The 12,770-nt window shown below is 41.3% G+C and overlaps 1 protein-coding gene across 2 annotated transcripts in view; it reads left to right on the top strand.

The window, feature by feature from the left end:
- The window catches only part of lama5 (laminin, alpha 5), an 88,863-nt gene that overhangs the window by 32,793 nt on the left and 43,300 nt on the right, over window positions 1–12,770 (top strand). For both annotated transcript variants that reach the window (XM_088003682.1, XM_088003683.1), the window contains exons 7-21: window positions 3,485–3,600; window positions 4,690–4,808; window positions 4,895–4,985; window positions 5,081–5,215; window positions 5,297–5,362; window positions 6,605–6,745; window positions 7,965–8,102; window positions 8,603–8,737; window positions 9,511–9,645; window positions 10,492–10,629; window positions 10,793–10,845; window positions 11,410–11,509; window positions 11,585–11,637; window positions 12,369–12,474; window positions 12,558–12,657. In XM_088003682.1, coding sequence (XP_087859808.1) covers window positions 3,485–3,600; window positions 4,690–4,808; window positions 4,895–4,985; window positions 5,081–5,215; window positions 5,297–5,362; window positions 6,605–6,745; window positions 7,965–8,102; window positions 8,603–8,737; window positions 9,511–9,645; window positions 10,492–10,629; window positions 10,793–10,845; window positions 11,410–11,509; window positions 11,585–11,637; window positions 12,369–12,474; window positions 12,558–12,657 — 1,626 coding nt within the window. The remainder of the gene's footprint in view (window positions 1–3,484; window positions 3,601–4,689; window positions 4,809–4,894; window positions 4,986–5,080; window positions 5,216–5,296; window positions 5,363–6,604; window positions 6,746–7,964; window positions 8,103–8,602; window positions 8,738–9,510; window positions 9,646–10,491; window positions 10,630–10,792; window positions 10,846–11,409; window positions 11,510–11,584; window positions 11,638–12,368; window positions 12,475–12,557; window positions 12,658–12,770) is intronic.

The raw sequence follows: 12,770 nt of genomic DNA, 5'->3' as shown, positions 1-12,770 counted from the left end.
TTTCAGCCCACTTTACTCTGATACCGGTTAATAAAACCCAGTTCAACTCCAGCTTTGTGTAATTAAGGATATTTTCACAGCTGAAAGTTTGAAAATACTACAACATTTCTGCGTCAAAAAACCAAATGCTTAAAATACCTGTTCCTCTCCTCACCTGTGGGGACGCTGCACCATGAACTTCTGAAGGAAACGCTGAGTGCAACCAAATGAAAGCAAAAATGCATTTTAGCGGCTGTTGGATTTCTTTTTTGTCTTTGGCTAAAGACCACAAGTCATTTCTCCCGCTAGCACTAGGCTAGCTCATTTGTTTTGGTTGAATTTACCCAGAATTCCCTGTCCACTTCCTGCTTTTGGAGCGGTATCCGGTCTGCTTGATGTTCACATACATTCAAACCAAACCAGAATTCACTTCAACCAAACCAAGATCAAAGTTTGTTGGCAAATCACAGATTGTATTGAATAGAAGCACACCACACTTTTCAGATCATACAGAGTTGCTGGATGTTACCAGACAGAATTTGCTAATGTAATTAATTCTTCTAATGGACACAAAAAGTATTTTTTGAAAAAATGTTTTGTTTTACTGTAAATTCAGACGTTCATGCAGGAGATGAACTTAGTTTGTGTCGCAGCATTAATGAAGCTCGTTTCTGTCCAGGCAGGATGGAGCTTGTTTTAACGCATGGAGCACATGTGTGGAAATAAGCGGCTGAGGGAAACCTTTCATTATCTTAACAGCATGTTGGTAAAGACGTGTTGTGAATATAAACTACAGGGTTTATTTTCTCACTAGTCAGTCTCAGGTGCTGCAGAAGAGCCATTATTACTCAGTCAAATCTGTCTGCTTGTTTCCCATCTGCGTTCTTTTTTTTTTTTTTTTCATGTACAAACGTGCAGCTCTGCTTCACACTTTCTGCTCTTCCTGCACTCAGCCATGCATGTGTGAAGACCCACTCTTGCTCAGGCTTGCTGGAAGCCTCTGCAGACGGTCTTCTGGTGCAGAGTGGGATGGTCGGGGTCTCAGATCGCTCTGCAGGATCCGGAGGAGTCGATTAGGAGGAGAGGAGTGAAGTCAGAGGAAGGAGACGGAGAACAAGCTAACATGATAAACTGCTGGGTTAAATCTGCTTTGACTGTTAGATTAAAGGAGCTAAGACACTTTCCTTCACATAAAATTGGGATGCAATGAGCTTCACTGACATAATAACGGATATGAGTCGCAGCTGGACCTGGTTCAAATTTGGACAAAAAGAAAAGGAAATTTTTGGTGCCATTTTTCTGAAGGCACATTTTTGCCAGCTTAAAAAAAATCCCCTGCAGCGCTGAGACTTTGAACAGGAAGCAGCAGAAACAATATTTTGAATCTGGGTGCATTGAAGTAACTGTCTGCACCGCCTGCAGGTCTGCATGCATGTTTGTGCTGATAACACGTCCATGCATTGTGTTCAGAGCCCCTTTCACATTTCACCACTCTTTCTGTTCAGTTTATCCTTTCAGGTTTAAAGGATAAAAATCTCACCAGCTTTTATAAACAAAGATGGATTCTGGCTTTCCAGTTCTTTGACATTCATATTTACATCTGTTTTTCTAACTCAGATCCCTTTCAGATGCAGACATCCGTCACAGGAATGGAGTTACACTCAATTCATTTCAAAAATATTTTTTTGATTCCACAGATTAACTAAATGTTGAAACTCGTTAAGATTTTCCTGCCTCATTCCCTCACATTTCATGAGTTCTGACCCAGAAACAAACCGATCTTGTGTTTAAAGTGATGTTGAAGTCATGCGTCTGCTTTCTAAATGAAATTTAAACAATTATCACGGCCAGCAGAGGGAATATAATGATGTAACTGAAGTGGTATTCTAGTATTTTAAACATTTGGAGAAGCAGAAGGGGCATGAGGGCCTGTGGACGCGCAGCAGCCTGCAGGACTTTGACTGATGAAAACCCTGAACGAGGAATTCAGATTAATCTCTTCTGTTGGGTCTGAAGATTTGTTCAGAGGAAAGAGACGAGTCGATCTTTATGCTTCATCTCAGCTCTCCTCATCAGTCTCAGGCTGTGATTTGATGGTAAATGAAACAAATGGGAGCCTCATCTGCAGGAAGGTTTAACATTCACTGAGGAAAAGTAGACGGACGGAAAATGCAACACAAATCTGGTGGTTTTTGCCCAAATGTAACTCATTTCTATTTAGTTTTGCCCAAAGGCAAATTGTATCAGTTTTTTTGCCCAATTTACAGCATTTATTTTTATTTTAGGCAGTTATATCAGATTTTTTTTTGTCTGCAAAAGTTTTGCCTAGAAAATTTCACAATGGTGTCTCCACATCCAGCAGTAACCAGGTGACTGCTTGTCATGTGATCAAAGGAGCGTAATTTGATTGGCTGAAAGCCGATAGACTTGATCTAGAGTCTGTTGCTTGAGCTCAGGTCACCACAAGGTCACTACAAGGTCACCAGAAGGTCACCATAAGGGTCACCACAAGGACACCATAAGGGTCACCACAAGGTCACTACAAAGGACACCATAAGGGTCACCATAAGGGTCACCACAAGGTCACCAGAAGGTCACCATAAGGGTCACCACAAGGTCACCAGAAGGGTCACTACAAGGTCACCAGAAGGTCACCATAAGGGTCACCATAAGGGTCACCACAAGGGTCACCACAAGGTCACTACAAGGTCACCAGAAGGTCACCATAAGGGTCACCACAAGGTCACCAGAAGGGTCACTACAAGGTCACCAGAAGGTCACCATAAGGGTCACCACAAGGTCACCAGAAGGGTCACTACAAGGTCACCATAAGGGTCACCATAAGGGTCACCACAAGGGTCACCACAAGGTCACTACAAAGGTCACCACAAGGTCACCATAAGCTCACCACAAGGTCACTACAAAGGTCACCACAAGGTCATCACAAGGTCACTACAAAGGTCACCACAAGGTCATCACAAGGTCATCACAAGGTCACCACATTTGCAAACAAATATTTACAAATGAAATTTTGCAGATTAATTTTTGACAGTAAATTTTTTTTAAAGGAAATTTTTTGCGGGCAGTTAAAAAAATTCACTTGCAAAAAGTTGAAAATTCAGTACCTATAAAAATCTGATTCTAATCAGGTCAGTCTGGAATAAAGTTCATAGTTGGGTGATAAAAATCAGACATTTTTCCTCTTTCCTCTTCGTCGCAGTCCTGCTCTGTCCTGCCTGGAGTTTTGTTCTTGGTTAAGAAGATAAAAAAGTCTTTCTGTCTCTTTCCCTGCTGTGTTTTTTACCACACTATGTGGGCAGCGGGGTCACTGACTAACCCGATTAGAGGGTGAAGGAAACGGGGAAGCTGCTGGTCGGAGCTGCAGCATCAGCTTCCTGTTTCTACAGGAAACGTTAAACATCAGAACCTTCTCAACCCTAACAGGGAAACTCCCGGTAGAGCTGAGAGTTTATCGTTTTTCTCCGTTCATTTCGTTGTTTCACAGGTTGCAGTGCGACTGTCAGCACAACACCTGCGGCGTTTCCTGTGACCACTGTTGCCCCGGGTACAACCAGTTACCGTGGAAACCTGCGACGACCTACAGCGCTAATGAATGTGAACGTGAGTGGGCCCGATGCGGTGCACACGCACACGCACACACACACACACACACACACACACACACACACACACACACACACACACACACACACACACACAGAAGGTGTGATCGCTGAAGCCTGAACTGGAATGTGTTTCATGTGTTGGTTCAACAGAATGAGTTGGCTTTAATTTAATGACTCTCAGCAGAAACGGGTTGGGGAGGGGAACCACATTTGGATGTGCTGATGGAAATGTTTTCAGTTGTTCTGGTTACATTTATATTAATTCTCAGAATGGATATTTTTTTTCCTCCTGTGAATAATAAAAATTGGACATAAGACAAGCTTGGAGAAAAATAAAAACATTAAGCAGAACAACTCATCTTTCTAGATTTAGAAAAACACAAATCAGTTTCAGTACAAAACCTTCTTACCTGTCAGGCTCGGTGGTGGAGGAGTGATGATACGGGCTCTTATAATGCAGTAAAAATAGTTACATCCACTTGGATTTTTAAGGGCAACGTTTGCTAATCTTTTCTCTTTTAATTAAGTTTTTTTTCATCTAATGTTGAGTTTCTAACATCCAGGCGGTTTAGAGGTGTTGTGGTTGCAGCTTATACTCTGTTCAGTTTCGTCACTCTGCTTTAAAAAAAAACTCCAATGTTTACTGACTCAGATTAAAGAATAAATCGGATTAAATGTGATTACTAGAAATAATCTCGGTTTATATGTAAATTTGTCAGTTTATTCTTTTTTATCCTGTATATTTGGACATAATTGTGGTATTATATGTAAATTCATCCACCCCTACATTTTTCCCAGTATTGTTTTGGTATTAAAGGTGGCTTCATTGGTTCATTTGGCTTCATTGGTTCATTTGGCTTCATTGGTTCATTTGGTTTCATTGGTTCATTTGGTTTCATTGGCTTCATTGGTTCATTTGGTTTCATTTGGCTTCATTGGTTCATTTGGCTTCATTGGTTCATTTGGTTTCATTGGCTTCATTGGCTTCATTGGTTCATTTGGTTTCATTTGGCTTCATTGGTTCATTTGGCTTCATTGGTTCATTTGGTTTCAATGGTTTCTTTGGTTTTGTTGGTTCTTTCAGCCTGTAACTGTCACCGCCATTCCTTCGATTGTTACTACGATCCCGAGGTCGACCAGCGGAGAGCCAGTCTCGACATTCACGGACATCACAGAGGTGGTGGAGTCTGCCTCAACTGCCAGGTACCTCAGGCTCCTGCGTTGTGGCATTATTACGTTCAGTGATGGAGCTCTGATGTTGAAAACCTTCTGGAAACTTTCTCTGACAGCATCACACCACCGGAATCAACTGTGAGCGTTGCATCCCCACCTACTATCGGTCGCCTGACCATCCCATCGACTCCCCTCTGGCCTGCCTGCGTGAGTCTACCTGCTGTCCGATCAGTTTCCCCAGCTCAGGGCGTCGTCTTTGTCCTGATTATCCTCCATTTCTCTCTTTTTTTATTTGCCTCCAGCCTGTAGCTGCCAGTCGGAGTCCACAGACGGTACCTGCGAGGATCTGACCGGACGTTGCTTCTGCAAACCGAACTACAGCGGGGAGAACTGTGACTCCTGCGCCAGCGGCTTTATCAATTTCCCACAGTGTTACCGTAAGTTGGAGCTTAACATTCCTGACATGTTGCAGATTTTCATGGATACAGTTATTAAGTGAAACTCTTTCTGTTCACCAGCCATCCCTACAGATCCCACAAACACTGACAACAACAGTGAGGCGAAACCAGCTGGAGAGATAATCAGTAAGTCTTCTCTTCGCTCAAACGGTGAAATAAGAAGAGATGGAAATGTGAACACCCAAAATAATGATATCTTTTCTTATTTATCAACAGATTATTGCTCTTAACAAAAAATCATGTCACTTTTCCTAATGAGATGGTTAAAAACTTCAGTTCTCCTCCAGTTTTGGTCAAAAACTGAATCTAAATGTGCAGTAGGATGGATTTGAGCGCATATATCAGCAAGCAAACAATAATTTGCATTGTGTGTATTTTAAATCTTACAAGCCAAGTTAGAAAAGATAAAGTTAGCATCTTCCCTCCTTCCTTTTTGGTTAGCAATGCTAACCAGACATACCAGACGTATGAATGCTAAACTTAGTTACATAATAACTAACTTCCCCAACTGCCAAGGTAACCAGCTTCAGACCGGACCCAATCTATCTGTTCTGTTTCTAACCCTATAACTAAGTTATTATATAACTTAGTTATATAACTTAGTAATAACTTAGTTATATATAACTAAGTTATATATAATAACTAAGTTATCACATAACTTAGTTATATGATAAGCATATATTACATAACTTAATTATATAATAAGCATATATGTATGCTAACCAGAACATTAGCATAGAGATAAACTATGCTAATTTATTTCTTGTTCAATTATGCACAAACTGAAGAGGACATAGGTGTTTTTGCTAATTATTGTTTAAGTTTCGGGTCATTATTCAAATTTTAATGTTAGACAAAGAAAAATTAAGGGAAGATGATAAAGTTTTGAAATTATGATTTTTTTTTTTAAAGTGTATCCAAACCTCTGTTTTTTTGTGTTTTTGTTTTTTTGGAGAAAGTAAATGTGATTGTCATCACAACTTACTTCTTAACTAAAAATATTGTTAAAAACCCTTTAAAGAAGAGTGGGGTGAATACTTTTTACAGCGCTCTGTGGTTGTGATGGATTTCGTCAGATTAGTTTGAGGATTACATTATAATCACACGACTGAAACAAAACGAGGTTTTGGCTCTTTGTGCTTTGGGAACAGAAGCAAACGTCTGACCTTGAGTCCTTGTGAATTATTCTGTGTCTGCGTCAGATATTTGAGGGAGTGTTGGGAAAACTCTGGTGTGAACAGAAAGTAGCTTAGAGGAGATAAGCCAGTCTAAAAACACAGATCACCTGCAATCTGTTGGGTTTTATTCCAACATTTTCTACAGTTTTCCTCTGTTTTTCATGCCGGTGTGATTGTGTTTTCCATGCAGACTGTGAATGCAGCGCGGCAGGGACGGTGGATAACTCGTGCAGGCCGGACCCTCGGACCCGGACCTGCGTCTGTAAACCCGGGTTCAGCGGTGATCACTGTGACACCTGTGCTCCGGGTTTCTACGGCCTCAACTGCCAGGGTGAGAGACGAGCAACGCTCCTTCATTTATCCAGACTGATCTGACCAAACATGGCGGACGGGAACGCCAAACATGGCGGACAGGAAGTTCATATTTAAGATCTTAGATTTTCGAGATTTATCCCGAAGAATCTGGAATTAAAGATTTTTTTCTGTCCCTCCTCTCTTCCTTCACCTCATCTATCCATTGAAGCTTCATTCCTTCTCTGTCATGCATCCTTTCTTCATCCCTCCTTTCTTCTTTCCTTCCTTCTTTCTTCTACTTTGTTCTGTTGTCTGGTTCTGTTGTCTGGTTCTGTTGTTCCGTTGTCTGGTTCTGTTGTCTGGTTCTGTTGTTCCGTTGTCTGGTTCTGTTGTCTGGTTCCGTTGTCTGGTTCTGTTGTCTGGTTCTGTTGTTCCGTTGTCTGGTTCTGTTGTCTGGTTCTGTTGTCTGGTTCTGTTGTTCCGTTGTCTGGTTCTGTTATCTGGTTCTGTTGTTCCGTTGTTCTGTTGTCTGGTTCTGTTGTCTGGTTCTGTTGTTCCGTTGTCTGGTTCTGTTATCTGGTTCTGTTGTTCCGTTGTTCTGTTGTCTGGTTCTGTTGTCTGGTTCTGTTGTTCCGTTGTCTGGTTCTGTTATCTGGTTCTGTTGTTCCGTTGTTCTGTTGTCTGGTTCTGTTGTCTGGTTCTGTTGTCTGGTTCCGTTGTCTGGTTCTGTTGTCTGGTTCTGTTGTTCCGTTGTCTGGTTCTGTTGTCTGGTTCTGTTGTCTGGTTCTGTTGTTCCGTTGTCTGGTTCTGTTGTCTGGTTCTGTTGTTCCGTTGTCTGGTTCTGTTGTCTGGTTCTGTTGTTCCGTTGTCTGGTTCTGTTGTTCCGTTATTCTGTCGTCTGGTTCTGTTGTTCTGTTGTCCGGTTCTGGTTCTGTTGTTCTGTTGTCTGGTTCTGTTGTTCTGTTGTCTGGTTCTGTTGTTCCGTTATTCTGTCGTCTGGTTCTGTTGTTCTGTTGTCCGGTTCTGGTTCTGTTGTTCTGTTGTCTGGTTCTGTTGTTCTGTTGTCTGGTTCTGTTGTTCTGTTGTCTGGTTCTGTTGTCTGGTTCTGTTGTTCCGTTATTCTGTCGTCTGGTTCTGTTGTTCTGTTGTCCGGTTCTGGTTCTGTTGTTCTGTTGTCCGGTTCTGGTTCTGTTGTTCTCTTGTCTGGTTCTGGTTCTGCTGCGCCTCTCTCACTCTGTGTTCCTGTTTCCCAGCAGCCTGCCAGTGTTCGGGTCCTGGCTGCCTGGATGGATCATGTGACCTGGTGACTGGTCATGGAATGTGCCGGAGCGGTTTCCATGGTTACCATTGTGACCAGTGCGCGCCTGGTTACTTCAACTACCCCCTCTGCCAACGTGAGTCGCCTCCTCCGCCCGGGGACTTTTGGGCTTTTTTTTTCTCTGAATGTTGCCCCACTCAAACTTTCACTCATTAGTTGATTACATAAAAATAAATCTGTTTTATTTATTTTAAAAAAATATTAATAATTCAGCTCTTGTTCTCTTAATTTCCATTAAATTTACCCTAAAATTTCCAACCTTGTCAGACTGAGTAAATGAAAAGACTGACAAGGTCATAAAATAAAACCAAAAACTTCATTGCTATTTTTTTTTTTTTATGTTTTTTGTGTGTCAGATTTAAAGGCGTACCAGAAACACACAAATACAAAGGTTCCGCCTCTGAGTCTGTATAATTATTTAATCAAAATGAAAGTGTCAAAGTCATGGGCTTGGCTTAAAGTAAATTAAATGTCATTATCTATGTTCTGAAGTTGGATAAATGTTTTTCTTCTGCCCTTACGGCCACTGCAGCATCTTTAGTTGGACGCTCCCTGACCTCTGACCTCTCTCTGCAGTGTGCGGTTGCAGCACAGTCGGCTCTCTCCCTGAGCGCTGCGACGTGTCGGGTCGCTGCCTCTGCAGGCCAGAGTTTCAGGGTCCGCGCTGCGAACAGTGCAGATCTGGGTTCCACTCCTTCCCCAACTGCCAAGGTAACCAGCCTCAGACCGGACCCAATCTATCTGTTCTGTTTCTACCGTCAGCTCACATCTGGAAGCACTTCATCTGAGGCTGGACTTTATGGAGTGGCACTGTGCTTCATAAAGAATAGGGTTTTTTGTTAGAGTAGGTGGGAAAGACGGGAAGGGAAATGTGAAAGTATGAGACAGGTCTAGTTCAAGGGTTACAAAACACAAAATGGCGGCTCCCAGAGTTTGCTTACTCAGCTGCTGAAACCAGAAGGTTTTTAATAAATGAGCCTTGATGGGAAAGAAATTAACACATTAACTACAGGACAGGATTCAGCTAAAACCTGGGGAGAATCTGACATCAATGTCAGATTCATTTTGGGCCTTTGTTGATTAACTTTCAAAATAAAAGTTAAAATATCTTTGTACATTGTACCTTATATGTGATTATTTAAATTAAAAAGTACTTTTTGTGTTACAGAGTTGATAAAATATGCTGTCAAGCAAACATCAAACAACCCCACACACAATCAACAATCACGGACAAAATGCATAAAATAAATTAAAAGATACAACATGGAAATAATACATTTAATTGAATAGGAAGAGCAGAGGGCAGCAGATAGAAAAAGCAGTTTTAAAATATTTTATAAATCTCAGAGGAAAGTAGAATTTTGTCATAACTCATCATCTAAATATATTCAGATTGAATTTTGGCACTTTTTGACCTCCTTAATGAAACATAAAGATATGAATGTTTGTTTCTTTGTATCTACGTTTACTTTTTTTTTTCCCAGAATGCTCCTGTGATCCTCGCACCTCATTCGGTACCAGCTGCACTGTGTCGGGTATCTGCCACTGCCGACCCAATTACGGCGGCGCGTCATGTGACCAGTGCGCCCCCGGTTACTATGGCTACCCTAGCTGCACGCGTAAGTCAGACAAACACAACCTAAAATCAAACAAATACAAATCAAATAAATTTATTTTAGATCCAAAACCAGAAAGGGTTTTCTGTGATGCCGTGTTTGGGCCACTGCAGACAGAAAAAAGGACAAATTTCTGCCAGAAACTCAGATATTTTCCGATTAGTCTCAGAAATTTTTGACATTTGAAATTCAGAAATTTCGCCCCCCTTTTTTTGTAGAAAATTTCTGACAATGTCAAAATCTCAACATTTTGACATTAACATTTTTATGACTGTTGGAGTTTATAAATTTCCTTCTTTTTTCTAGAAAATTTCTGAGATTACTCTCAAAATTTGAATTTTTTGACAGAAATTTACCATATTTTTTCTACAATCTACAATAGACCTAATAAGTCGTAGAAGATTTTGCATGTGAAAGAAAATTGTCTAATTTTTAGTTTCTTTTGGACTCCATTGAATAACAGGATTTGGGTCACTTTTTCAATAGACTTTCTGTATTTAGTCAGGTTTCAGAGAGAATAGAAGCTCTTTTAAATGCAGCAAAGTTGTCTTTTCAGTAAAAGTCTCTGGATAGGCTTGGTTTCTGTTCAGACTTGGTTATGAAAGACAAACTCTTTGTTGTACTTTACATTTTCCTGTTTAATAAGACAATATTGGTGATACTTTTTACCATGATTACAAATTAAAAGTTTCTTCATGCATCTATACGGGCAAAATTTGGATCCTTTCTGAATTGCAGTTGGGGCCACACAAAATTAGTTTGAGGGTCACAAATGGCCCCCGGGCCTCATTTTGGACACCGCTGATTGATGTTTTAGAAGCATATCGGTGACTGTGCTTCCGCCTGCAGCCTGCCAGTGTTCCCCCGCCGGGTCGCGGTACTCCAGCTGCGACCAGCAGACGGGGCGGTGCGCCTGCCTGCCTGGCGTGGGCGGCCTGCGGTGCGACAGCTGCGCACACGGCTCCTACGGCTTCCCCGACTGCCGAGGTAATAAAACAGGAAAATAAACACCTTACTACTGGAGGTGGAAGTATTACAGTGTTATGCTACATTTCACAGTTTACTTGTTTTGTACTTCAGTTTGAGTTTGAGCCCTGCATAAACTATAAAATGTCCAAACTGTGCTGCCTGTTTTCTTTGCTCCTGCCAGCTGGTAGCTGCCACCCAGCCGGATCCGTTCAGTACGTCGTGCTGCCGCCTGTTGTAAGTCTTGCTTGTTTTTCTCTCATACTTTCCAAAGTTTACATTTTCAACAGTTTTAATTTAAAGCTACAGAATATAACTTTTAAAAGGAATATGGTTTTTAAATTTTTATTAAAAGTCTCACCGTCTTTATGAGACGGATAATCTGTAAAAAGATTCATCTCCTCCCTGAGCTGCTGCTGCTGTCTGAAGAAATGATCCAAAAACAGCCAATCAGAGCCAGGAGGAGGGGCTTAGTGCTGTCAATCAAACTCATGTACTCGCTGCTAAATGTGTTAATGGTGGAGAAACAACTTACCATTACAGCCCTACCAATGACTGTGCTAACAAGCCTTAGCATTCACAACAGGCTATGCAAGATTGTGATTGGCAGCGCTAAGACCCGCCTCCTGGCTCTGATTGGTTGTTTCTAATTAGCACTGGGATAAGACAGAGGAGCTAAACTAAACTAAACTTTTTCACCGACTGTCACGACATGATGACACTCTCAGCAATATGGAAAAACAAAATGTATGATAATAGTTGGATCCTGCAGCTTTAATGGCCTCTGATTGGTGCATGCAGGGCGAGTGTGAGTGCCGACTTCATGTGGAGGGCCCGGCATGTGACCGATGTAAACCTCTGTACTGGAACCTTTCCCCTGACGCCGCTGATGGATGCTCCAGTAGGAAACCTCACACATTCCTCGTGTCTGTGGACGCAGCCCGTAGATCTAACAACTGTCTGGTTTCTCCTGCAGGCTGTGAGTGTAACATCGCTGGGACACTGAGTGGGGTCGCAGAGTGTGTACAGGTGAGATAAACATTTCTTCCTCCTCTGAAAGCATCTCTACACCAGCTGGAGAAGCTGATAGCTGTGAAATATAAGTCTAGCTCAAACACTTAAACACTTTATAAATCATTATAACTGTTTATTATGCATTAATTAAGGGTGAGAAGGAGGCAAAATCAACTGGTTTCTTACCAAATAGTGAACCATATATATATATTATCTGGAGTTGAGCATTTCAGTCTACTTTGTAAGCACAATAAACATTTGTTGTCTTAATTTTTGTCATCCAGCCTTCTTCTCACACTTAATTAATGCATAATACCAGTTATTAATGAGTTATAAAGTGTTTATAGATGAATTTCTAACATTAATTATATCTTAGCCTTAACTTTCACTTATAAAAATACATTTTCATAATCTGCCAGTGGAACTAGAACTTTTTCATCAATATTAAGGAATTATTTACTTAAAACAAGCTGCTACATCTTACTGAAAAGGTCAGTTTTATCTTATTTCAAGTGTAATGAAATATCTGCGGTAGAAATTAGACCAAAAATACTTGGTGAAATTGTATGTTTTTACAATTAATTTTAAATAATATCCTCAGTAACATAAATCTCTTCTGAAAGATTTTACTTCCTGTTGAGGTGGATGTAAGAAATAATTCATGTCCTTGGCATATTTTTGATTTTCTCCATTTTTCCTATGTTTACTGTAGCTGATGGTGCTGACTGTGTTTCTGTGTGTGGCAGGAAACTGGAGAGTGTCACTGTAAGCCCGGCGTCTGCAGTGGAACCTGCTCCACTTGCAAACAGGGTTTCTACAACCTGCAGGCTCACAGTTACTTCGGCTGCCAGGGTGAGTGTCTTTAACCACCTGATGGATTTAAATGTCTGTTTTTCTGCGTCAGCTGGTCGCTGATGTGCATGAGTGTTTTTCAGGTTGCCAGTGTGACATCGGAGGCTCAGTGGGTCAGTTTTGTGGCCAACAAAACGGTCAGTGTGACTGCAGACCCAACGTGGAGGGGCCAAGGTGTAACCAGTGAGTCTAACAGACCTGGCAGAACTGCATTTATTTCTCATAAATGCAGAGACATCCTCATCTTTACCCCAACTGTGACTCTCTTTATGAAGCATCTCAACATAAGACGCTAA

The sequence above is a fragment of the Poecilia mexicana genome, unplaced genomic scaffold (assembly GCF_051168715.1).
Source record: "Poecilia mexicana isolate PSO_F unplaced genomic scaffold, ASM5116871v1 scaffold_2, whole genome shotgun sequence".
In the NCBI taxonomy this organism is placed as follows: domain Eukaryota; kingdom Metazoa; phylum Chordata; class Actinopteri; order Cyprinodontiformes; family Poeciliidae; genus Poecilia; species Poecilia mexicana.
Note: the sequence above shows the minus strand (reverse complement) of the source record. Positions and strands in the feature narration are given on the sequence as shown.